This window comes from Mobula hypostoma, chromosome 5, assembly GCF_963921235.1.
Source record: "Mobula hypostoma chromosome 5, sMobHyp1.1, whole genome shotgun sequence".
Classification (NCBI taxonomy): Eukaryota; Metazoa; Chordata; class Chondrichthyes; order Myliobatiformes; family Myliobatidae; genus Mobula; species Mobula hypostoma.
In genome coordinates, this window is record NC_086101.1 from 117158768 (window position 1) to 117186379 (window position 27612).

General features: G+C 46.4%; 1 protein-coding gene across 3 annotated transcripts; it reads right to left on the reverse strand.

The window, feature by feature from the left end:
- Window positions 1-713: 713 nt before the first annotated feature.
- On the reverse strand, window positions 714-27166 carry LOC134346270 (growth hormone secretagogue receptor type 1-like). Of its 3 annotated transcripts, none has more exons than XM_063047616.1 (3): window positions 26819-27166; window positions 20561-21433; window positions 714-849 (listed from the first exon to the last, which is right to left on the reverse strand). In XM_063047616.1, exons 2-3 carry the CDS (start codon window positions 21327-21329, stop codon window positions 758-760), a joined length of 861 nt encoding a protein of 286 aa, XP_062903686.1. In that variant the 5' UTR covers window positions 21330-21433; window positions 26819-27166; the 3' UTR covers window positions 714-757. The 3 variants fall into 3 exon arrangements, with proteins under 3 accessions (XP_062903686.1, XP_062903685.1, XP_062903687.1); XM_063047615.1 differs by lacking the exon at window positions 714-849 and adding an exon at window positions 15390-16683 and having other exon boundaries at window positions 26819-27078; XM_063047617.1 differs by lacking the exon at window positions 714-849 and adding an exon at window positions 16713-17273.
- Window positions 27167-27612: the final 446 nt, after the last annotated feature.

A 27612-nucleotide genomic window follows, 5' to 3' on the forward strand; every position in this document is an offset into this window, starting at 1 on the left:
CATAATTAATGAAACTCCTGAACCTTGGACATCATCACTGCTGTAGTCCATGTTTCCACTTCTCAATTTTGTACACAGTTCCGTTACATTAGCACAAGCTACAATACTATTTATTAGTTGTACGTTATGTGCCATGTCGTATGACATGGGTGACCAAAGTTTAAGGTTCAAAGCTCAAAGTAAAAATTATTATCAGAGTACATATATGTCACCACATACAACCCTGAGATTCCTTTTCCTGTGGGCATACTCAGCAATTCTATAGAACAATAACTGCAAACAGGATCAATGAACAACTAACTCTGCAAATGCATATATAAATAAATAGCAATAAATAACGAGCATGAAATAACATGATAAAGAAACCTTAAAATGAGTTCATGGTTTTTCCATGACCATGAATTTTCTTGGCAAATTTTTCTACGGAGATGTTTTGCCGTTGCCTTCTTCTGGGCAGTGTCTTTACGAGACGGGTAACCCCGGCCATTATCAGTACTCTTCAGAGATTGTCTGTCTGGTGTCAGTGGTCACTTAACCAGGACTTGTGATTATGCATTGGCTGCTCATACGACCATCCACTACCTGCTCCCGTGGCTTCACATGATCTTCATTGGGGAGCTGTTGCACCTTGCCCAAGGGTGATCTGCAGGCTAGCAGAGGGGCAGAGCACCATACACCTCTTTTGGTACATACACCATACACCTCAAACCAGCCACCAATTAAATTCTGGTTGTTCAATTGAAATCATGACATTGCATTACAAGAAGGATATTGATATGGTTCCAGTAAGGTTTGAGCTGTCAGAAGAGCGTGAACAAACTTGAGTTGTTTTCTCTGGAGCAGTGGAGGCTGAGGGGGAGACCAAATAGAAGTTTTAGACAGAGTAGACATCCAATATCTTTTTCCCATGGTTGATAAGTTTAACACCAGAGGGCATGCAGAAGGTCGTGAACACGGCGCAGCACATCACACAAAATCCACACACACACACACACACACACACACACACACACACAAACACAGACAGACACACACACAAACACAGACACACACTCACTCACACAGACATACAGACACACTTACACACATACAAACACAGACACAGACTCACACACACACACACACACTCACACACACACACAGATACACACAGGTACACACACACACACACACACATACACACACACAACCACAGACAGACACAAACACAGACAGACACACACACAAACACAGACACACACTCATTCACACAGACATACAGACACACTTACACTCGTACAAACACAGACACACAGACTCACACACACAGACACACATACATACACACACTCACAGATACACACACGTTACACACACAAACACACACATACACACATACAGAGACAGACAGACACACACAGACACACCCGCACAGAAGAAACACACACATACTGACAGAGAAACACACACTAACACAAGCACAGACACGCAAATACACAGACATGAACCTGCACACATACACACACAATCATACTCACACAGGTACAGACACACTCACAGTGGGAGTTTACACTTGAACTTCACTTCATCGAGGGATTTGACTAATTAGAGAAATGTGACCACTTTATATCAGAGTATGGCAGCTTGTTGTGGCATAAAACTTCCAAGATGTTTCCCAGGACCAGGCAAGATGCCAAACCATGCACACTTGTTTCTCTTAGTGTGGGATGAATGCTGGAGTAATGGGTGGAGCAGGTGCATCAAACGTCCAGAGACACAGGCTCAACTTCAAACAGCTGTGTGAAGCACAGCACTCTTATAATCAGGGATGACTGTGTAAATGGGGACACTGTGTCAATGGGAAACTGTGTCAATGGGGACACTGTGTTAATGGGACACTGTGTTAATGGGACACTGTGTTAATGGAGACACTGTTTTAATGAGACACTGTGTTAATGGGGACACTGTGTCAATGGGAAACTGTGTCAATGGGGACACTGTGTTAATGGAGACACTGTTTTAATGAGACACTGTATTAACTGGACAGTATATTAATGAGGACACTGAATTAATGGGACACTATGTAAATGAGACACTGTGTTAATGGGGACTTTGAGATAATGGGACACTGTGTTAATGAGACACTGTTTTAATGAGACACTTAATGGGACACGGTGTTAATGGGACATTAATTTAATGGGGACACTGTTGATGGGGACGCTGCGTTAACAGGACACTGTCAATGAGACACTGTGTTAATGGGATCACTGTGTTACTGGGGACGCTGTGTTAATGTGACACTGTGTTGATGAGACACTGATGATGGGGACATTGTTAATGGGGATACTGTGTTAATGGGGATACTGTGTTAATGGGGTAACTGTGTTAATGGGGATACTGTGTTAATGGGGACACTGTGTTAATGGGGAAACTGTGTTAATGGGGATACTGTGTTAATGGGGAAACTGTTAATGGGGACACTGTGTTAATGGGGATACTGTGTTAATGGGGACACTGTTAATGGGGACACTGTGTTAATGGGGATACTGTGTTAATGGGGACACTGTGTTAATGGGGAAACTGTGTTAATGGGGACACTGTGTTAATGGGGATACTTGTGTTAACGGGGAAACTGTATTAATGGGGATACTGTGTTAATGGGGACACTGTGTTAATGGGGATACTGTGTTAATGGGGACACTGTATTAATGGGGATACTGTGTTGATGAGGATACTGTGTTAATGGAACACTGTGTTAAGGGACACTGTGTTCATGGGGAAACTGTGTTAATGGGACACTGTTAATGGGGACACTGTGTTAAACGGGCACTGTGATGATGGTTCACTGTGCTAATGGGAGACTGTGTTACTGGGGACACTGTGTTAATGGGATCACTGTATTAATGGAGAAACTGTTAATGTGATCACTCTGTTAATGGGGGCACTGTGTCAATGGGACACTGTGTTAATGGGATCACTGTGTTAATGGAACACTGTGTTAATAAGACACTGTGTTAATGGGGGCACACTGTTAATGGGGACACTGTGTTAATGAGACACTGTTAATAGGACACTGTGTTAATGGGGACATGGTGTTAATGGGGAAACTGTTTTAATAGGACACTATGTTAATGGGGAGACTGTGTTACTGGGGACACTGTGTTAATGGGACACTGTTACTGGGGAAACTGTTTTAATGGGACATTGTGTTGATGGGACACTGTCTCAATGAGGAAACTGTGTTAATGGTGACTCAGTGTTAAACGGGACACTGTGTTAATGGGGACACTGTGTTAATGGGACTCTGTCTAAATGGGACACTGTGTTAATGGGACACTGTGTTAATAGGGGCACTGTGTTAATGAGACACCGTGTTAATGGGGACGCTGTATAAATGGGACACTGTTAATGGGGACACTGTGTTAATGGGGACACTGCGTTAATGGAGATTGTGTTAATGGGGGCTGTGTTAATGGGGACACTGAGTTGATGGGGATACTGTGTTGATGAGATACTGTATTAATAGACACACTGTATTAATGGCACTCTGTCTAAAATGGGACACTGTGTTGATGGGGACACTGTGTTAATGGGTACACTGTTAATGGGACTCTGTCTAAATGGGACACTGTAGTAATGAGACACTGTTAATGGGACACTGTGTTAATGGGACACTTAATGGGGACACTGTTTTAATGGGGCACTGTGATGATGGGGACACTGTGTTAATGGGGACACTGTGTTGATGAGATACTGTTTTTAACGGGGGCACTGTATTAATAGACACACTGTGTTAATGGGACTCTGTCTAAAAGGGGACACTGAGTTACTGGGGACACTGTGTTAATGGTGACACTGTGCTAATGGTGACTCAGTTTTAAAGGGGACATTGTGTTAATGGGGGCACTGTGTTAATGGGAACACTGTTAATGGGACACTGGTAATGGGGACACTATGTTAATGGGGACACAGTGTTAATGGGACTCTGTCTAAATGGGACACTGTGTTAATGGGACATTTTGTTAATGGGACACTGTGTTGATGAGATACTGTTTTTAATGGGGGCACTGTATTAATAGACACGCTGTGTTAATGGGACTCTGTCTGAAAGGGACACTGTGTTACTGGGGACACAGTGTTAATGGTGACACTGAGTTACTGGGGACACTGTGCTAATGGTGACTCAGTGTTAAGGGGGACACTGTGTTAATTGGACCACTCTGTTAATGGGACACTGTGATGATGAGGACACTGCATTAATGGGAACACTCAGTTAATGGGACACTGTGTTAATGGGAACACTCTGTTAATGGGAACACTGTGTTAATGAGGATACTGTGTTGATGGGAACACTCAGTTAATGGGACACTGTGTTAATGGGACACTATGCCAATGGTGACTCTGTGTTAAAGGGGACACTGTGTTAATGAGGATACTGTGTTGATGGGAACACTCTGTTAATGGGACACTGTGTTAATGGGGACACTGTGTTAATGGGGAATCTGTCTAAATGGGACACTGTAGTAATTGGACATTGTTAACAGGGACACTGTTAATGGGACACTGTGTTAAGTGGAGACTGTTAATGGGGACACTGTGTTAATGGGGACTATCTAAATGGGACACTGTGTAAATGGGGATTCTGTCTAAATGGGGCACTGTATTAATGGGACACTGTGTTAATGGGACACTGTTAACAGACACTGTTAATGGGGACACTGTGTTGATGGGACACTGTGATGATGGAGACACTGTGTTAATGGGGCACGGTGTTAATAGGGAGTCGATCTAAATGGGACACTGGTAATGGAGACACTGTGCTAATGGTGACTGTGTTAATGGGACACTGTGATTATGGGGACACTGTGTTAATGGGCCACTGTGTTAATGGGGACACTGAGTTAATGGGGACACTGTTAATGGGGGCACAGTGCTAATGGGACACTCTGTTAATGAGGATACTGTGATGATGAGATACTGCGTTAATGGGACACTGTGTTAATGGGGAAGCTGTGTTAACAGGACACTGTGAATGGGGACACTATTAATGGGGGTTCTGTGTTAATGGGGACACTGTGTTAATGGGACACTGTTAACGGGGACATTGTGTTAAAGGGGACACCGTGTTAAAGGGGACACTATGTTGATGCGACATTGTGTTCCTGGGGACACTGTGTTGATGCGACACTGTGATGATGGGGACACTGTGTGAGAGAGGATAAAATCTTGTACTTTAATGATTTTAGCCTTCAGTACTGTAGGTTGAAATGGAAGTGGGATTGAGAATATATGTGTTTTAATTAATTATTTGTTTTATACATCATTTATTTTTTATTGGTTTATTTACGTATTTATAAATTAATTAATTTTAAATGTTAATTAATGAAATAATTTATCGTGTCATAGAGAATTGCAACCCAGAAATAGGCCCTTCGCCCACCTAGTCCATGCTGAACCATTTAAACTGCCTACTCCGATTGACCATCACGAGGACCATAGCCCTTCATGCTTCCATGCTCCATGTACGTACCCAAACTTCTCTTCAACCTTGAAATCAAGCTTGTGTGCCCCATTTGTGGTGGCAGCTTGTTCTGCACTGTATAATAATGTTTATAATTTATTCATAAACATTAAGAATCAATTAGCACTTTATAATTGATTTGAAATAATACTTTCAATTAAATAATTTAAATCCGAAAATTTTTGAAAAATTGAAAATAATATATTTAATTTAAAAAAGGGATTTAAAATTCAAATAAAATAGTTACTGGACCATTAAAGACTTAAAATAAAAAATCAAAATTTAAAATGAAAATTAGTTAATAATGAACAAATAAGGAGATAACAAAATAAAATAAAAACAAAGCAAACTAATTTAAAATTTTAAAAATGAAATCAATTAATTTAAAGGTTAAAGCAATAAAAATTAAAAGAGACTTAAATTTGTTTAATTGTTGAGCAAGCTGGATTGGGATGGAAGGAAGGGAAGAGGTGAAAGAAAGAGAAAGAGGTGTCCACACGGTAATGTATTGGTTAGCAAAACGCTTTACAGTACCAGTGACCCAGGTTCAACTCCCACTGCCTGCTGCAAGGAGTTTGTACATTCTCTCCGTGACCGCGTGGGTTTCCTCCCACATTCCAAATTCATACCGGTTGGTAGGTTAAATGGTCATTGAAAATTGCCCCAAGGTTGGGTTAGGATTAAATTGGGGAATTGCTGGGTGACGTGGCTCGAAGCACCGGATCAGCCTACTCCCTAACGCATCTCAAAAAATCTATACGCATTATACTTGACCATCTTCTTAGTGGGGCAGCACGGTAGCGTAGTGGTTAGCACAATGCTTTACAGTACGACTGATCTGCTTCAATTTCCGCTACCTATTAGCAGTTTGTACATTCTCCCCATGACCGTGTGGATTTTTTCCAGGTGCTCTGGTTTCCTCCCACATTCCAAATTCATACCGGTTGATAGGTTTATTCATCATTATAAATATTGCCAATGGCTAGGCTAGGGTTAAATCGGAGGTTGCTGGGTGTCATGGCTTGAAGGGCTGGAAGGATCTATTCCACATTGTATCGCAATAAAATAATAAATAAGGTTGTCTGAAACTGTCAATGTTAAGTGTTGGGGAGCTGGTAAATCTGTCGTGGGGAAGACACAGTCAGGGAAATAGTTAGCAATATTTCAAGTTCAAGTTTAATTCTCATTCAACCATTCATAAATACCCATGAATACAGCCAAACGAGACAGTGCTACTCTGGGGCCAAGGTGCAAAACACAGTACCAACATTCACACACAGCACAAAGTACATATACCACAAACAAGATAGCAAGCACATGTAAGATACATGTAAACTACAGCCACACAAAAAAGTAGTCCAGACTTTGAGTCCACAGACGCCGCAGAAATCTGCAGTCAACTACAATACAGCTTGTCTTCTGCCGAGTGAAACCTGAAGGGCACCACTGACTCCAGCCTTGATGCCGCACCACACTGCCCCTGGTGGAGCACACTGTCTCTGCGCCTCTCTCTCTGGGTGGCTGTAAACAGGCAACACTGCGGCTTGAGGCCTAGTCCTAGCTATGACCGAGGCCACGCATCCGCCCTTGCTGTCCGCTACTTAGTAAACACAAAATAATCTACAGATGCTGGGGTCAAAGCAACACTCACAACGCGCTGGAGGAACTCAGCAGGTTGGGCAGCATCCATGAAAAATGTCGACCGATCTTTTCCACAGATGCTGCCCGACCTGCTGAGTTCCTCCAGCGTGTTGTGAACCCACTACTTAGATTTGAAATCTGAAGTCTAAGTCTAAGAAGAATGATGAACTCATTTGAAATCACAAGTCTATGTAGAGTCTGAAAGTGGAGCTGGCAGCTTGTCCACAGGGATTAAGTGGTGATAAGACTGGGTGCAAATTGAAATTGCTTATCTTCCGATGCCTTCCTTCACATCTGTGTCCATTTGTTTAGTTTTGTGACACAAGCGTGAATTATTTGATCAGATGGTATTATACCTTAACACAGCTACTCCGGCCAAGGACGTTCGTGTATCCTGAACACCCCAGTCTGGTTTCAGACAGTAGTTAAAATGCTTCCAACCATTTGTAAGACCACAAGCGTATGGGGGAAACGTGGGCATTCTACCCATCAATAAACATGAGATAGTCTGCAGATTCTGGAAATCCAAAGCAACACAGACAAAATGCTGGAGGAACTCAGCAGGCCAGGCAGCATCGATGGAAATGAACAAACAGTCAATGTTTCGGCCCAAGGTCCTTCTTCAGGACAGAAAAGGTCCGACCCGTTGTTCTGGTTGGACTAATAGAAACACAATGACTCACCAGAAACAATGCTCAGTTGAGCAATGATGTTGTCAACTCAACTGGCATTGAAATGTGTGTGACCCAGCTCTCAGGCTCGTTGAACAACTCTACAAACAAGCAGCCAGCCCGAGCTACCAATCTCTTTTAATTTGTCTTCTGCCAGATGGGGGAGGGGAGAAGAGAGAACATCCAGGGGGGTGGGGGTTCTTTGATTGAATGAGCTGCTTTTCCGAGGCAGTGAGGTGCAGACAGAGTCTGCAGAGGGGAGGCTGAGTTTCAAAGAGTTTCACAACTCCCTGCAGTTTCTTGTGTTCTAGGTAAAGCTGTGATACATCCAGATAGGACGACCTCTGTGAAGCCTCTGTAAAAAATGGTGAGAAACAATGGGAACAAGTCAATTTTCCTCAGCCTTCCAGATCATCTACAAAACAGGTTAACTTCTCTTTAGCATCTTTCCTCTTCAAGGCGGCTGGTGGTCCCGTCAGAGTCTGTGATCTGCAGCTACACTCAAGCTACTGTTCTTGATGGGTGATGGGCTCTCACTCTCAGAGCTTGCCGAGCGGCCTAGTGTTTTCAACATCACTAGGAGCAGTCAAGAAGACACGCGCCTTCGGGGCGCAGCTCCGTGGACCACCCGATATCTTGCCGGTGTCACCGATAGAAACGTGGTAGGAGGTTGAAGCATCAAGAATGCAGTGCCCGCTGCTGTTGTAATGAGCGACGCTACAGATTGTGACATCGAAACAGCGAGCTGTAGCCCTCCCTTCTCACCGTTGCAGGAGCGATATCGCTCTCCCTCATTAGAGAGAGAGGGTGAGCCTGTGGCATGTCAAAGTGCTGGGATGGACAGTAGATTTTTTTTTGATGGACTCGAGATTGTGGTCTCTGCTTGCTTGGTGGGTGGTGGGGGCTGATGCTTTTTGCTGGAGGAGTGGGGGGGGAGGGTGGATGCTTTTGTTGCTGCTTCCATGTGGGAGGGAGGAGCACAGGCATTGGGGTTCTACTGTTTTCTGTCATCCCTTCTTTGGAGTTTATCTCCTGTTTCATGGATGTCTGTGAAGAGCAAGAGTTTCAGGGTGTATACTGTATACATTCTCCAATATTAAATTAAACCATCGAACTGCTTTCTTACATGGTTGGACCAGGACAAGCTACTTCTGATGTAGAGAGGGGAGGCATGATGGTTCTCATAGCCAGGCAGGACCAAAGACCCTGATTCCACGCTCTGTAATTCCATCACCTAAGGCCGGCGTTTCATATTTGTTAATTTGTTAATGCAGTGACGCTTTCCAAAGAACGTCTTTGAAAGATGGATGGAGCCAAGATTGTATCATCCTCCTTTGGCAGCTTGCAGCCCACCATCCATTCTAATCCTCTGTCTGGCTCACTGTTCAGTTCCAATTCATGTCCAGGAGCCAAGCATCAATTAGTGACCGTCTGCTTTGGAAGACTGAGTTTTACAGTGCTCATTGTTCCACTTTGAGTCAACAATCTGGAACAGTGAGTAAACAGTAACAGATTCTGTTCCGTTGGACATTGGCCACAGAATGCTTGGACAGCGTGGGGGGTGCTTTCTAGGAATCTGGCTCAGGGTTGGGCTGCCACCAGCAATACTTCAGCAAGCTTTCATCTAAAGCATCTGTAGATTTAAAGGTTAAAGATGTCAAAGAGTAGATTTATTTGTCACAAGTACCCCGAAACATATAGGAAAAAGCATTGCTTGCGTCAATCAAAGCAGCGAGGATGGGGCTGGGCCTATGAGTATCACAATGCTTCTGGCACCATATGAGGATGCCCACAAGTTACTAAACCGAACCGTAATTGGAAGGAAACAGGAGCAAAAGAAGGAGAGCCTGGCGGTCCACGGGGAGAATGTACAAACTCCTGACAGGCACCAACAGCAATGGAACACCCGTTCTGACAGCTGGCACTCTGATTGCAAGCATTATGCTAACGGCTAAGCTCCTCCAACACTATCCCATCAAAGTCTCCCAAAGCTGGGGCAGCAGAGTGAAGCTCCCTCTACACTGTCCCATCACACACTCCCGGGGTCAGACACAGAGTGAAGCTCCCTCCACACTGTCCCATCACACACTCCCAGGGTCAGACACAGAGTGAAGCTCCCTCTACACTGTCCCATCACACACTCCCAGGGTCAGACAGAGTGAAGCTCCCTCTACACTATCCCATCACACACTCCCAGGGTCAGACACAGAGTGAAGCTCCCTCTACACTGTCCCATCACACACTCCCAGGGTCAGACAGAGTGAAGCTCCCTCCGCACCGTCCCATCACACACTCCCGGGGTCAGACACAGAGGGAAGCTCCCTCCACACTGTCCCATCACACACTCCCAGGGTCAGACACAGAGTGAAGCTCCCTCCACACTGTCCCATCACACACTCCCGGGGTCAGACACAGAGTGAAGCTCCCTCTACACTGTCCCATCACACACTCCCAGGGTCAGACACAGAGTGAAGCTCCCTCTACACTGTCCCATCACACACTCCCAGGGTCAGACACAGAGTGAAGCTCCCTATACACTGTCCCATCACACACTCCCAGGGTCAGACACAGAGTGAAGCTTCCTCTACACTGTCCCATCACACACTCCCAGGGTCAGACACAGAGTGAAGCTCCCTCTACACCGTCCCATCACACACTCCCAGGGTCAGACACAGAGAGAAGCTCCCTCCACACTGTCCCATCACACACTCCCAGGGTCAGACACAGAGTGAAGCTCCCTCTACACTGTCCCATCACACATGTTTATTGGATTCCAGCAACGCTGTCTCTTTACATCTCCACTGAACGCTGTTTGACTCGGAATGTAGATTAGCCACGGAGACAACGATTGCCAAAACTGACAGATCATGATTGTGAATTGTTTTATTGACAAGTAAATTTTAATTTCATCCACTCATTCACCAAATGTGCAATCTTGAAAGCCATTGGTTATCTGTTGCAGTGCGATGATTCTATTTTAGTAAAGCATCTGGTCCTGGAGTGATGCCCGTGTGGATGACAACTGCTCAGTAATTGGTTATTCTGTCCAGACACAGGTACCGAACCGAATAAACATCGCTCACCTCTTACCCCTTCGAGTCATAGAGCTTTGGAGGCACAGATTCAGGTCCTTTAGCACAACTCATCCATGCTGGCATGGTGCCCAACCTGCTTGTCCCAATTTCCTGCGTCGGCCTAAATCTCTACAAACTCAGCTACCCCCGCCCACGTACCGATCCAAATGCCTCTTTACTGATGTTATCGTATCTGCCTCGACCATTTCCTCTGGCAGCTTGGTTCATATGCCCACCACCCCTGTGCGTGCAAACGTCACCCCTCAGGCCCCTTTAAGTCTGTACCCACTCACCCTAGACCTATGCTTTTTAATTTTGTACTCCTCTAACCCGTGGAAAAGACATTGCATGGCAGTGTAGTAGTCTGCACAACGCTTTACAACTCCAGCGACCCCGGTTCAATTCCCGCTGCTGCGTGGGTTTCCACCGGGTGCCCTGGTTTCCTCCCACAGTCCAAAGGCGTAACGTTTGGTTAATTGGTCATTGTAAATTAGGCTGGTATTAAATCGGGGCATTGCTGAGCAATGTGGCTCAAAGGGCGGGAAAGGCTTGTTCTGCGATTTATCTCAATAAATAATTTAAAAAACAGACTGTTACAGTGCTGGTGAAGGGTCTCAGATCGCAAGGTTGGCTCTGGCAGCAAGGGGGTTTCCTCCGGTGGGGATCAACAACACAAGGTGGGGATGGGAGTCCCCTTCTGCGCTGGGGAGCCAGGGTTCAGGATGTTACACGGAGCAGTGCCCTGTCATAAGTTTCTGAACTGGTACACCACTTGTTGCTTCTGTGGGCTGGAAGAGACCATGTAAAGAGTCTTGTGCAAAAGTCTCTGGCACATTTGTATAGCTGGGGTGCGTAAGACTTTTGCACAGTACTGTAGTGATTTTATTTATTGCACTGTACTGCTGCCACAAAAAAACAAATTTCATGACATGTGTGCTTAAGACATTCACACAGTAATGTACATAAACTTACTTCACGATTAATGCAACCCTACGCAGCCCAAAACCTTCCATTGATCTAATGTTGATATGCCAACCTCGGAGACGCTGAAATGTCCATAATGTATCTGTTACAACCTCGGGTCGTCGGTAGAGTGTTCTAAGGCCTCTGATTTTTTTTTGCTGTTGAATTTTTTTGTATTTTCTGTGTTTTAATTAATTAATTTTCTGTATCGTTGCATCTCGGGTTTTTTTTATGTGTTTTTGTTTGGTCTTCTGTAGTTTACATTTAAGTTGCAATTGTCCTGGAATACTTCCAATTACTTCTCCGAGACTTTGCAGGTGTCCAATTGCTTATCCTTGGACTTCTGTCTCTGATTAGAGTAGTTACTTGTTAGCTTGTGATTAGACTGCATTGTTTTGGATTTCCAGCATTGGCAGACTTTCTCATGTCTTGATATTTATAGCTTATTTATTAATTTTATTTAAAATTTGTATTTGCAGTTTGCTGTCTTTTGCACTGTGGTTGAACATCCTAGTTGGGCAGCCTTTCATTGATTCTGTTATGGTTATTATTCTGGTTTGGATTTATTGAGTATGCCTGCAAGAAAATGAATCTCAGGGTTGTATATAGAGCCATTTATGTACTTTGATAATACATTGACGTAGACTTTGACTTTGAGCTCCAATGTCTCGAGTAATAATGGCAAGCATACCGTATGCTTTCTTTTCCACCTCAATACCTGTACGTAGCTCTCAGGGAAGCACGAACTTGGACCCCAAGATCTGACTACACCTCAACACTGTCAACCAGATCCGATCACACCTTCCTTCATGGATTCCTGAGGAAGTTGAGTAGTAATTAAGGACAAGGTCATGCATGAAGTACTGCAGAATGAGCTATGCAGTCTTTTCCCAGGAATATCCATTTCTCCCCGAGAGATCAGGGTTTCACACCACAGAGTTGTGCTAACGGGAATCAGCAAGTGACCTGGTCATGCTGTGAGATTGAGTTAAAATACAAGCAATGCCCAGGGGATTCACTTGTGTGATTTATTATCAGTGCTGACAGAGTCTGTTTGCTCTGTGTGAGTGAATAATCTCTCAGCCATGAAATACAATTCAATCCCACTGTTACATAATAAGTGATCATAATCTGTTCAAAACCTCCTCCAAAATGCAGTAAGTGCAGTGTGGAAGAATAAAGACTCCAGAGGCCCATGTGCAGAGTGGTGCAGCAGGTCGAGACACTGCCTCACATTCCAGAGACCTGGGTTCGATCCTGACGTGTGTGTGCGTGTCTGTCTGTCTGTGTGTGTGTGTGTGTGTGTGTGTGTGTGTGCATGTATGTGTGTGTGCACGTATCTGTGTACGTGTCTGTGTGTGTGTGTGTGTGTGTGTGTGTGTGTGTGTGTGTATACGTGTGTGTGTGTGTGTGTGTGTGTGTGTGTGTGCGCGCATGTGCACACGTGTAGAGTTCCCCCATTCTCCCAGTGACTCTCGGGCGGAGTTCACAGCTTCCTTCATCGTGTCAGCTTCCTCTCGGTTTTCACTACTGTCAGTTATGCTTGTTCTGGCTGGAGATACAGGAATGCCGTCACACTCAGATGTAGAAAGATTCTTCATTGCTGTTTCCATAACAATTTTGTTTTATCAGTCAGGGTCGTTAGCCCTAAACTGAACCAGTGGGCCACTCTCTGTCTGGCCTCTACCCTTTGACCTCTTTGGCATGGGTGACCTACCAAGAGCCAAAGAATAAAGCCCTGACTCCAGCCAGCATGGCTCTCCGAGTCATTGAGGAACGCAAACCTCCAAACTCAATGCCAAGGTTGTGGTCCTCCTGGAGGTAGGTTAAGTGCAACACGGGTTAATTGCAGTACAGGACCTCCCCTGGTTACTCACACCCAGTTTATGGACAGACCAGTATGATAAGATGGACTCTTGACCTCACAATCTACCTCGCTATGGGCCTTGCACCTTATTTTCTACCTGCACTGCCCTTTCCCTGTTGCTGTAACACTTCATTCTGCATTCTATAACACTGCACAACAAAGATTTTGCTTCCTGAATATCTTTGGATGTATCTTATGGATTTTGGGCTGCTGATCATGAAAATCACCATGAAATTTTCCTATCACCCATCATTTTTTTTAAAAAAATGCTTATATTTGCTATTTCAATTCATAATTCAAGTCAGAATAACTGATGCCAAGATTAAGGAAGGCATTTTTGTTGGTCCACAAATCAAACAGGTCATCAATGACAGGCAATTTGAAGAACTTCTAGTGGGACCGGAGAAAACCACATGGAAGGCATTCAAGGACGTTATTGAAAATTTTCTTGGCAACTACAGAGTACCAAACGATGTGCAGCTGGTTGACAACATGCTTTAAACACACAAAACCATGAAGTGCAACATGTTACTAAAGATTCATTTTCTGCATTCCCATTTAGACTTCTTCCCTGCAAATCTCGGCACTGTCAGTAACGAGCACGGTGAAAGGTTTCACCAGGACATTGTCGTCATGGAGAAACGGTGTCAGGGTAACTGGAATCTATCAATGCTGGCTGATTATTGTTGGACACTTAAGTGAGAAGCCTCAGACACTGAGTACAAATGAAAATCATCAATGAAACAGTTTTAGCTTAGTTGAACTATTGCAAAGTGTCAGCACGTTATATAATTAAACACATTAGAGTCAATAAAAGGTAATTTCTTGTCTGTCCAAATTCCTATGTGAAATAAATAGTCTAAAATGATATTTGTGTTTAACTTCAAGTGGCCTATCACAAACAAAAAAAACACTTTTGAAAAAAAATTCTTATCCAGAGTTAGTCTCTATAATTGTTGAGCGTTGTTCCCAACCAGAGCAAAAATGAATCGAGAAGATAGCAAGAATTCCCTTTGTTTATTTGGGACACTAAGCCTCTTATTTGGGACAGGAGACCGTTGCCCAACAGTTTCTCACTAGTGTCAGACATGCGTGTTAGGTGTCTGCGCTGATTTTGTTCAGTGCGTAGTCTGGATGAATTCCTCCATCAATAACTATTAGGAAATGATACAGTTTACAGCACTGTAGTAGTATAGGTTGGGTGGTGTGTGGGGATACGTCTCTACCAAAGGAGGTGTAAGGCACTTCTTCCCTCCCTTTGGCAAGCTGTAGCACCTGTTTAGCCCCCACCCCCCACCCCAATCAGGGTCACGTGACTCATGGAATCAGGTGATCGATGGTCATATGAGCAGCTGGTGCAGAGCACTGATGCCAGGTAGACAGTCTCTGGAGAGTATTGGTAATGGCTGGACTCCAGTCTTGTAAAGACACTGCTCAAGTAAAGAAGGCTATGGGCAAACAACTTCTGTAGAAAAATTTGCCAAGAATAGTCATGGTTGTGGAAAGATCACGATCACCCACGTCACACGACATGGAACATAACGAATGAACTGATCTGTGTTCCATGTCAGGATGACGGGGAAAGATCAGAGTGAGACTAGTAGGCTGGATCTAGTTTAGTTAACCATTTAATTACTTAGTTAATTGTCTGATACAACATCATGGGCCAAAGGCCCTGGTCTTATGGTGTACGGTTCCAGGTTTCGTGGACTTAGTACAAGGTGGCCTGAATGATTATCGCATCCTTTACCACAATAATTTCTGTGTCGAATTTCAAAGTAAGGTTACTATCAAAGTACATCTATGTTATCATAAGCTACCTTGAGATTCATTTTCTTGCAGGTGTTTATAAGAAAAAAAATAAAATAGGAATTGTACACAATACTCTACATAAATGTCCCTATTCCTGTCCCAGCATGCGAAGTTATCTCCGGCGGACTTGGTGGATGAGATCTACAGTGAGATCCAATGACTGGGAAGGTGGTTCTGCAATGTTCCATGGAGAACGAAGGGCACGACAAGGCACAGAAGTCACGGTCATCCACTGCAACCCAGGAAGACCCCAGTTTGTGACAGTTATTTGTACCGCTGGACTCAGACTTCTGAGGTTGAGAGAGTGAAACTGTCCCACTTTGGGAAACTCACTTGTACATTGTCGGACATGATGGACAACTATCATACATAGACAAAGACCGACAAACTGTGCAAATAAATAATACTGAGAACATGAGTAGTAGAGTCATCGGAAGTGAGTCTGCTGGTAGTGGGATCAGCTGAGTGAGGTGATCACCACTGGTTCAGGAGCCTGATGGTTGGGTGATAATTGATCCTGAACCTGGAGTTGTGGGACCTAAGGCTCCTGTACCTCCTTCCCGATGGCAGCAGCGAGACGAGAGCATGTCCTGGTCCTTGATGATGGATGCTGCTCTTTTTTGTGGCAGTTATGCTCAGTGATGGGGAGGGCTTCTAACCATCACTTTTGTAGGCTATGCTGGTCCTGGGCATTGGCGCTTCCACACTTCAAACACCAAACCATTGAAATAAAGCACTACAAACTCTGCAGGAACAGAATAAATAACTTTAATCAGGATTGAAGTATTTTGTCAGTAGTAATTTGTTTCTTCTTTCAGGATGTTTTTTAGACAACACTTTCCAATCCTGGGCAACAGTGGCCACTCTCACTGCTTTGTGGGAGAGACTGCGACCTCTCTTTTCTCCTCCAACCTCTCCTCCTGTCCCCGGCCGCTCTCAGGCCCAGCAGCTTGCCTGCAGCGGCTCTGTACCTTGCCGACATGAGGTTGTAGAGGACGGGGTTGATGGCGGCGCTGAGGTAAAAGAGGGTGAAGGAGAGGGCCTGGAAACAGCGGCTGATTGTGTACATCCCCGCGCTGCCGGCTGTCAGCAGGAGGAGGTTCCTCTCGATGTGGAAGGGCAGCCAGCACAACACGAACACCAGGACGATGACAGCTGTGGAGAGACACATGCCCTATCACTCACGCCCCACACCATCTCCCAGGTCTGTTTCTACATGCGCACACGGTGCCGGAGGTTGGGATAGAACCCGGGTCTCTGGCACTGAGAGACACTGTCTCTACCCGCTGCGCCGCCGTGCTGAGGAAGGGCGTGCCAGGCCCTGTGAAGGTGCCTAGGGTGTCCGCACATCTTAAACTGCAGGCAGTCTTGCCCGCTGAGCCAGCAGACCACGAGAATGAGTGCCACTCCCGAGAAAAAGACACCCCCTCAGCAGCAACTGGTGCCTCCCACTGGCAGAGTCCTAGGATCACAGCACACGGGAAAAAGCTGCCCCAGAGGAAGCCACCCAAGTTCGTCCAACCTCTCCGTGCAGCCCTTACCCTCTAATCCAGGCAGCATCCTGGTGAACCTCCTCTGCACCCTCTCCAAAGCCTCCTCATTCTTCCTGTTCAGGGACAGTGAGACCGACACAAATGTTTCGACTGGTCAGAGAGTGGACGTCATCGCAGAACTAAGCGGTCAGTCATTTGAAGTTGAAGAGCTCCTTCTCTCCGAGGGGTTGAATCTCGGGACTTTTCTGCTCCCTGAAGGTGGTAGGATGGGTTCAGAGATCAAACGTAAGTGGAAAGTACTCAGTCGATGGCAACACTGGTGTATAGAGGGACCTTGGAGTCCGAGTCCACTCTGCAGAGAGTGGTGCGGACAGCCCAGCACGTCTATAGATGTGAACTCCCCACTATTCAGGACATTTACAGAGACAGGTGCTTAAAAAGGGCCCAAAGGATCACTGGGGACCTGATTCACCCCAATCACAATCTGTTCCAGCTGCTACCATCCGGGAAACGGTACCGCAGCATAAAAGCCAGGACCAACAGGCTCCGGGACAGCTTCTTCCACCAGGCCATCAGACTGATTAATTCATGCTGATACAACTGTATTTCTATGTTATATTGACTGTCCTGTTGTACATACTATTTATTACAAATTACTATAAATTGCACATTGCACACTTAGATGGAGACGTAACGTAAAGATTTTTACTCCTCTATATATGAAGGATGTAAGAAATAAAGTCAATTCAATTCAAGTAGTTAGGATGGCAAAGAAGTTGTACAATCAGCTCTCCTTCATTGGTCAGGGTACTGAGCGTGTGAAGCGTCACGGATGTAGTTGTATAAAACTTTGGTATTGTGTGCACTTGCGCTCACCCCATCACAGGAAGGATGTGGAGGCTTTGGAGGGGTTGCAGAAGATCTTCACCAGAACGCTGCCTGGATTGGAGGGTTTGACCTAAACGAAGAGGTTGGACAAACCTCAGCTGTTTCCTCTGGAGCTGCAGAGGCTGTGGGGAGACCTGATAGAAGCTGATAAAATTATGAGGCTCATAGACAGAGTAGACAGTCAGAATCTTTGTACCAGACTAGTAGACAGCGAGGAAGACTATTAGGGCTTGCCACAGGATCTGGACCAGCTGGAAAAATTGCCAGATGGCATTTAATGCAGACAGTGCAATGCATTGCACTTCAGTAGGACCAACCAGGGTAGGTCATACACAGTGAACGGTAGGGCACTGAGGAGTGTGGAAGAACAAAGGGAGCTGGGAATACTGGTCAATAATTTATTGAAAGTGGCCCCACAGATAGGGACATAAAGAAAGCTTTTGGTACATTGACCTTCATAAATCAAAATATTGCATACAGGAGATTAGATGCTATGTTGAAGTTCCACAAGAAGTTGGTGAGGCCTAATTTGGAGTATTGTGCGCAGTTCTTGTCATGTACCTACAGGAAAGATGTAAATAAGATTGAAAAAGGATAGAGAAAATTTGTGAGGATAGTTCCAGGACTGGAGGACCTGAGTTATAAGGAAAGATGGAATAGGTTAGGAACTGATTCCTTGGAACATATAAGATTGAAGGGAGATTTGATAGGAGTGTACAAATTATGAGGGGTATAGAAAGAGTAAATGCAAGCAGGCTTTTTCCGCTGAAGTTGGGTGGGACTACAACCAGAGAACATGGATTAAAGGTGAAAGGTGAAAAGTTTAAGAGGAACATCAGGGCAAACTTCTTCACTCAGAGGGTGGTGAGAGTGTGGAACGAGCTGCCAAGTGGTGTATGCGAACTTGATTTCAAAGTTTGAGAGAAGCCTGGACAGGTACATGGATGGTAGGGGTATGGAGGATATGGTCCTGGTGCAGATTGATGGGGGTAGGCAGTTTAACTGGTTCGGCATGGACTAGATGGGCTGAAGTGCCTGTTTCTGTGCTGTACTTTACCATGATTCTATGACTCTAAACGCCGGGTTCTAGAAGACAATCAAACACAAGGTGAGAGAGGGCAAGTTTTAAGGAGATATATGGGGCAAGTTCTTCTTTTATAGAGTGGAGGGTGATTGGAACTGGGTGCCATGGTTACTGGAGGATGCAGATGTGATAATCGTGTTTACAAGGCTATTAGATAGACACGTGAATATGCAGGAAATGGAGGGACAGGGATTATTTGTAAGAAGGATATGGTATTGCAGTGTGATGAAGGACCTGTTCCTTCTTGCACTCCATCAATAGTCAGGGCATTGAGTTCAAGAGCAGCTCTATCAGTCTCTGGTTGGACCAGGCTTGGAGTATTGTGCTCATTTCTGGCGCCTCATTATAGGAAGGGTGCGGGAACTTCAGAGAGAATGCAGAAGAAATTTACCAGGATGATGTGTGAATTAAAGAACATGTCACAGCAGGAATGGTAGCATAGTGGTCAGCACAACCCTTTACAGTATGGGCGACCCAGGTTCAATTCCCACCGCTGTCTGTAAGGAGTTCGTACGCTCTCCCCGTGACAGTGTGGGTTTCCTTCAGGTGCTCTGGTTTCCTCCCACAGTCCAAAGGCCTACCAGTCAGTGGTTACTGTAAGTTGTCCCGTGTTTAGGCTAGGATTAAATCAGGGGTTGCTGAGTGGTGAAGCTGGAAGGCAGGAAGGGCCCAGTCCACACTGCATCTGTATAATTAAATAAATGCCTTATGAGGAAAGATCGAGTGAGATAGAGCTTTTCACTCTTTTGAGCAAAGGATGATGAGAGGTGTAGAAGATGATAAGGCATTGATAGAATGGACAGCCGACGTCTTATTCCCAGAGTGGAGATGGCTAATACAGAAGAGTGTAATTTGACTGGAGGAAAGTACAGTTCTGTGCAAATGTATTAGGCACATTTAGATAGCTAGGGTGCCTAAGACTTTTGCACAGTATTATAGTAATTTTATGTACTGCTGCTACAAAAAGAACAAATTTAATTACATACCTAAGTGATGATGTACCTGATTCTAATGTGGGTCTCTATCGTGGACTGAGAGTGGGAGGGGGCCGGGAGAGGGGAATCATGGTTGGGAAAAGGAGAAGGGAGAGGGGAGGGAGTGAGAGGCACCAGAGAGACATTCTGTTATGATCAATAAACCAATTGTTTGGAATTGAATGACCTTGCCTGGTGTCTCAGAGCTGGGTGTGTCTGCAAACCCCGTCCCCTGCCCCTGCCACCCGTCCCACTCCCCTCCCATGGCGCTCCACCCTCACCATTCCCAACATCCTTTTCTCCTGCAAGATTTACGAATCCGCTCTCCACTCCATGTTGACAAACACAGAACTGTGCGTGAGTGTTCGGCACCCTGGGGATATGCGTGTGCCCAAACCTTTGTATAGTACTGTAGAAGGAGATGTGTTGTATTAGACACATTTAGGGTGTAGACAGATAAATGTGTGAAAGATTGAGGGAATGGGGAACTGGCACAGAAGAGAAATTGATTGTATAGGATGGGAAGGGGGGAGAGAGGGCAGATTTGAGGGGCCGAATGGCCGACTCCCACTCCGGCTTTCCCGCGTACTCACCCAGCATCTTGACAGTGCGCCTGTTGCTCCTGTCCCGGCGGGACTTGGGCCTCCTCCACAGCTTGCGTCCGATCAGGCTGTAGAGGACGGCCAGGCAACAGGTGGGCACCAGGAAGTAGAGGCTGGAGACCCAGGCCATGGCACTGAGCAGTCCCGACCGGGCACCAGATTTGCTGCTCTTGCACTCGCTGGTCTCCGCCGGGTCGGTGCCGTTGATGAACTCCACGGCCACAAGGACGAAGACGGGGCCGGCGCTAGCCAGGGCCAGGGCCCAGAGGCCCAAGATGGCCGCCTTGATCCGCGACCGGGTGAGCAGTACCTTGGCCCGGAGCGGGAAGCAGACGGCCACGTACCTCTCCACGCTGAGGGCGGTCACGTGGAGGGTGGAGCCGTAGGTGCAGCCTTCGCTGACATACTGGGACAACTTGCAGGCCAGCTGCCCCAGAGGCCAGGGGCGCAGCCTCCAGAGCTTGTAGAGGTCCAGGGGCATGCAGAGAAGGATGAAGAGGTCCGACAGGGCCATGCTGCAAAGGAAGAGGTTGGTGGAACTTTTCATCTCTCTGTACCTGGCCACCAGCAGCACGGTCATAGTGTTCCCCACCACGCCGACCAAGAAGAGGAGGACGCAGACCACCGTGATCCCAATCAGGACGGGCCGAGGGAAGAGCCCCTCGGGGATGTGGTAGAGCAGCCTGGAAATGGAGTTGGGGAAGGCTGTGTCATTCACTGCGGCCATCTCAGTGGGCTCCTGCTCCCAAACCCGTGGCATTACGTACAGCCAACGTGAACGGCTCGGTGGAGACCGAGGTCCATCTGAATCCTTCTGATCCTCTGATGTTCACCGATGACCAGGACAACCAGACCCCCAATTCCCTGGGTAGAGAACAAAAAATTGTTATTGGTGATGGCCTATTATTGCCACGTGTACTGAATATAGGGGAACACTTGTCTCATTGTACAGATCACATCGTTACACAGTGCATTGAGGTAGACCAAGGGGAAACCATGTCAGAACGCATTAACAGATGCTGGAAATCCAGAGCATCACACACAAAATGCCTTGGACAGGGAGTAGCACCTGGTTAGCCCTCCTCCTCCCACCCCCAATCAGGGCAGTGAAGCGAAGGGACTTGGGAGTCCTCGTGCAGGGTTCCCTGAAAGTTAGTTTACCGGTCGAGTCGGTGATGAGGAAGGCAAATGAGATGTCAGGATTCATTTCAAGAGGACAAGAATATAAAAGTACGAGTATAATGTTGAGGCTTTATAAAGCAGTAGTGGGGCCTCACTTGGAGTATTGTGAGCAGTTTTGGGTCCCTTATCTAAAAAAAGGATGTGCTGACATTGGAGAGGGTTCAAAGGCACTTCACGAAAATGATTCTGGGATTGAAAGGCTTGTCATATGACAGCAATGGGCCTGTATTCACTGGAATTCAGAAGAATGAGGGGGGAATCTCATTGAAACCTATCGAATGATGAAAGGCCTTGACAGAGTGGATGTGGAGAGGATGTTTCCTATGGTGAGGGAGTCTAAGATCAGAGGGCACAGCCTCAGAATAGAAGGGTGTCCATTTAGAATGGAGATGAGGGGAATTTTTTAGCCAGAGAGTGGTGAATCTATGGGATTTGTTGCCACAGGCGGCTGTGGAAGCCAAATCATTGGGAATATTTAAGGCAGAGGATGATAGATTCGTGATTAGTCAGGACATAAAGAGATTTGGGGAGAAGGCAGGAGATTGGGGCTGAGAGGGAAAATAGATCAGGCGTGATGAAATGCTGGGGCAGACTCGATGGGCCAAATGGCCTAATTCTGATCCTATATCTTATGGTCTTATGGAAATTTCGACCGTCCATCTCCCTCCACAGATGCCGCCTGACCTGCTGAGATCCTCCAGCATTTGGTGTGTGTTACTCTGGATTCCCAGCCCCCGAGGAGTCTCTGATGTGTGTTCCTCTTGGTGAGTTGGCTGGTAATATCAGGTGGGAGGTGGGACAGGTATGTAGCCTGGTACAGGTACCGAATGTGCAAACGATGTTCCGAACAGGGGCACAGAGTAAATGAATTGGAGGGAGCGCGGAGATGAGTTACGGGAGTGTTGCCATGACTCGAGGGTCTGAATTACGAGGAGAGTTCGGACTAACTAGGTCTTCAATCCTTAGAGCATGGTGGACTGAGGGGAGACCTGTCTACAATTACGAGGAGCACAGGTAGGATGAATCTGCACACAGACTTTTTTCAGGCATAGGAATTCAAAAATGAGAATATATACAGGACTATGCAGAAGCCTTGGGCACAGATCTATAGCTGGTTGCCTAAGACTTTTGCACAGTCCTGTGATCATTTTATGTATTGCACTGTACCGCTGCTGTTGCAAAAATACAAATTTCATGACATACGTGAGTGATGATAAACCTGATTCTGATCTGGGTCTCTATTGTGGACTGAGAGTGGGAAGGGGGCAGGGAGAGAGGAATCATGGTTGGGAAGAGTGGAAGGGAGAGGGGACTGAGCGGGAATTCTGTAACGATCCAAAACCAATTGTTTGGAATCAAGTGACCTTGCCTGGTGTCTCAGGGCTGGGTGCGTCTGCACCCATGCCAATCCCCAACCCTGCCTCTCCTTCTCTGCCACCTGTCCCACACCCCTCCCGTGGCGCTCCAAACCTCACCATTCCCAACATCCTTTGCTCCCACCAGATTTACAAACTCGCTCTCCACATTGATGAATACAGTACTCTGCAAACGTCTTAGGCAGCCTACCAAATACAGTACCTACAAGAAGTATTCAGCCCCCTTGAAAGTTTTCATGTTTTATTGTTTTACAACGTTTAAACACAATGATTTAATTGGCTTGACACTGGTCAACAGAAAAGACTCTTTCATGTCAAAGTGAAAGCAAATTTTTACAAATTGGTCAAAATTTATTACAATTACTAAACACAAAATAATTTATTGCATAAGTATTCACCCCCTTCAAGTCAGTATTTAGTAGATGCACCTTTGTCAGCAATTATAGCCTTGAGTCTGTGTGGATAGGTCTCTATCAGCTTTGCACATCTGGACACTGCAATTTTTCCCCATTCTTCTTTACAAAACTGCTCAAGCTCTGTCAGATTGCATGGGGATCATGAGTGAACAGCCCTTTTCAAGTCCAGCCACAAATTCTCAGTTGGTTTGAGGCCTGGACTCTCACTTCGCAATTCCAGGACAGTAACTTTGTTGTTTTTAAGCCATTCCTGTGTAGCTTTGGCTTTATGCTTGGGGTCATTGTCTTGCTGAAAAACAAATTTTCTCCCAAGTCACAGTTCTCTTGCAGACTGCATCAGGTTTTCCTTTAGGATTTCCCTGTATTTTGCTGCATTCATTTTACCCTCTACCTTCACAAGCCTTCCAGGGTCTGCTGCAGTGAAGCATCCCCACAGCATGATGCAGCCACCACCATGCTTCACGGTAGGGATGGTGTGTTTTTGATGATGTGTGGTATTTAGTCTGATGGACAAAAAGCTCAATTTTGGTTTCATCAGACCATAGAACCTTCTTCCAGCTGACTTCAGAGTCTCCCACATGTCTTCTGCCAAACTCTAGCCAAGATTTCATGTGAATTTTTTTCGACAGTGGCTTTCTCTTTGCCACTCTCCCATAAAGCTGTGACTGGTGAAGCATCCGGGCAACAGTTGTTGTGTGCACAGTCTCTCCCATCTCAGCCACTGAAGCTTGTAACTCCTCCAGAGTTGTCATAGGTCTCTTGGTGGCCTTCCTCACTCAGTTTTTGATGATGGTCTGCTCCAGGCAGTTTTACAGATGTGTCATATTATTTCCACTTCTTGATGATTGACATAACTGTTCTCCAAGGAATATTCAGTGACATGAAAAGTTTCTTGTATCCATCTCCTGGCTTGAGCTTTTCAATAACCTTTTTGCAGGTTGCTTGGGGTGTTCTTTTGTCTTCATGGTGTAGTTTTTGCCAGGATACTGACTCACCAGCATTTGGGCCTTCCAGATACAGGTGTATTTTTACTACAGTCAATTGAAACACCTTGACTGCACACGGTGATCTCCATTTAACTAACTATGTGACTTCAAAACCAATTGGCTGCACCAGTGATAATTTGGTGTGTCATATTAAAGGGGGTGAATACTTATGCAATCAATTATTTTGTGTTTTATATTTGTAATTTATTTAGATCACTTTGTAGAGATCTGTTTTCACTTTGACACGAAAGTTGATGAATGTTAAAAAAGCCAAATTAAGCTCACTGATTCAATGTTGTGAAACAATAAAACATGAAAACTTCCAAGTGGGGGGGGGAGAGGGTGAATTGAATGCTTTTTTATAGGCACCGTATATGCCTGAGGCCTTGGCAAATACTGTAAACATAGAGGGAGAGGTTTAAGAGGAAATATAAGGAACAGTATTTTCCTGCAGAGAAGGTGATGGAATCCGTAACCCTCTGCCTGAGGGGGTGATCGAGACAGAGATACTCACAACATCGATGAAGTATATAGTTGAGCACTTGAAACGTCAAGGGTTAAATGAGATCAGGACCAACGGGCAAGAAAGATGATAGGTACAGACTGGGTTGAAGCAGTATGTTCCTGTGCTATGATGAATCACCTGCACTGTCCCTTCACACACCCCCAGGGTCAGATAGAGTGAAGCTCCCTCTACACTGTCCTATCACACACTCCCTCCACACTGTCCCATCACACACTCCCAGGGTCAGACACAGAGTGAAGCTCCCTCTACACTGTCCCATCACACATTCCCAGGGTCAGACACAGAGTGACCCTGTCCCATCACACACTCCCAGGGTCAGACACAGAGTGAAGCTCCCTCTACACTGTCCCATCACACACTCCCGGGGTCAGACTCAGAGTGATGCTCCCTCTACACTGTCCCATCACACACTCCCGGGGTCAGACACAGAGTGAAGCTCCCTCTACACTGTCCCATCACACACTCCCAGGGTCAGACACAGAGTGAAGCTCCCTCTACACTGTCCCATCACACACTCCCAGGGTCAGACACAGAGTGACCCTGTCCCATCACACACTCCCAGGGTCAGACACAGAGTGAAGCTCCCTCTACACTGTCCCATCACACACTCCCGGGGTCAGACACAGAGTGAAGCTCCCTCTACACTGTCCCATCACACACTCCCGGGGTCAGACACAGAGTGAAGCTCCCTCTACACTGTCCCATCACACACTCCCGGGGTCAGACACAGAGTGAAGCTCCCTCTACACTGTCCCATCACACACTCCCAGGGTCAGCCACAGAGTGACCCTGTCCCATCACACACTCCCAGGGTCAGACACAGAGTGACCCTGTCCCATCACACACTCCCAGGGTGAGACACAGTGTGAAGCTCCCTCTACACTGTCCCATCACACACTCCCAGGGTCAGACACAGAGTGACCCTGTCCCATCACACACTCCCAGGGTCAGACACAGAGTGAAGCTCCCTCTATACTGTTCCATCACACACTCCCAGGGTCAGACACAGAGTGAAGCTCCCTCTACACTGTCCCATCACACACTCCCAGGGTCAGACACAGAGTGACCCTGTCCCATCACACACTCCCAGGGTCAGACACAGAGTGACCCTGTCCCATCACACACCCAGCGTGGAGGCAACACTATGCCTGTTTGGGTCTTGAACATCGGGCGGAATAACTCCCAAAGAATGGAGTGGGGTTTCAGGTCAATGGTGGGAGTTGGGAACTACCTATGGCGGGTGGAGTGCCGACCGTCCAGGTTTGTGGGGAGACAGCAGCAGACATGGGCACAGACAGGGCGGAGAGTGGTCGTGTATGAATACTGAATATACATATATGTGTACAGTAGTGTGGCGGTTAGTGTGACGGTTTACAGTATCAGCTGGGTGATTGAAGTCTGGGCTCCCGTCACAGTCTGTCAACTCTGACTACATGGGTTTCCGCCGGGTGCTCCGGTTTCCTCCCACATTCTGTAGGAGTTAGGATTGGTGCGCTGCCGACAGGTTATGTAGGTGCCGAGAATGTGATGACTCTTGCAGACTGCCTCCCGCCCCCAGCACAATGCTCAATGCTCCCGCTCTGATCCGGCGCTAACGACGCAATTCACTGTATGTCTCAATGTACATGTGACAGGTAAAGCCAGTCCGTATCTTTATCTTTAAAAATGCATTCTTAAAGTTCGACCCAACACCACACCCACTGAAGCATTTATAAGAAACGAATTCCCGCAGGAATCTGGCATTGAACACACTCCTCATTTACCTCCTCGGGTGTCCAGACTGTCTCTGACGGAGAAAGTTTATCATTCCCATGGGTACTGGAGCCCCATCCGCGCCGACAGAAACCTTTCCACTTCTTCACTCATTGTGTCTCTTTCAAAGCAGAGTTATCCACATGAGAGGGTCTCCCTGCACCTGGGGGGGGGCACGGATTCAGCTAGTTATTTCTGTGTCCAGTGCAATAAACACTCCTTCCAACAGCGGATGCTTGTGACGCCTCTGATGCGGGATGACTCGGACAGGATGGACTTAAAGGGACAGGACCCGCCTTGAGCCTTTGCCTTTGATTGTACGCTCTTTGTTCAGATCTGCTCCATCTCTCCACTCTACACTGACCCAGTCGAGGGAAAGAGGAGGGAGGCAGGGGAAGGGGAGGGATGAAGGAAAGCAGTGGGAAGAGAGGGAGGGAGAAAATGATCAAAGAAAGAGAGAGAGAAAAAATAAGGAAGGGGAGAAAGAGAGGGTCGAGAGGAGAGAGAAAAAAAGAGATAGGTTGGAGGCAACATGATGCATCTCCCCTCCTCACCTGGATCCACCCGTCACCTCCCAGCCTCTGTCACTATTCCCACTCTCCCCTCCTCCATCTCCCCTCCTCACCTGGATCCACCCGTCACCTCCCAGCCTCTGTCACTATTCCCACTCTCCCCTCCTCCATCTCCCCATCACCTCTCTTCACCTGGATCCACCCATCACCTCCCAGCCTCTGTCACTATTCCCACTCTCCCCTCCTCCATCTCCCCTCCTCACCTGGATCCACCCGTCACCTCCCAGTCTCTG

Excerpts from the sequence above, each read along its gene's own strand:
- LOC134346270 (XM_063047615.1), bottom strand. The coding sequence starts at position 21,329 with ATGCCACGGGTTTGGGAGCAGGAGCCCACTGAGATGGCCGCAGTGAAT. Across the intron at positions 16,684-20,560 it reads GCGCACTGTCAAGATGCTGG|CTGTCATCGTCCTGGTGTTC; the intron begins GTGAGTACGCGG and ends GTCTCTCCACAG.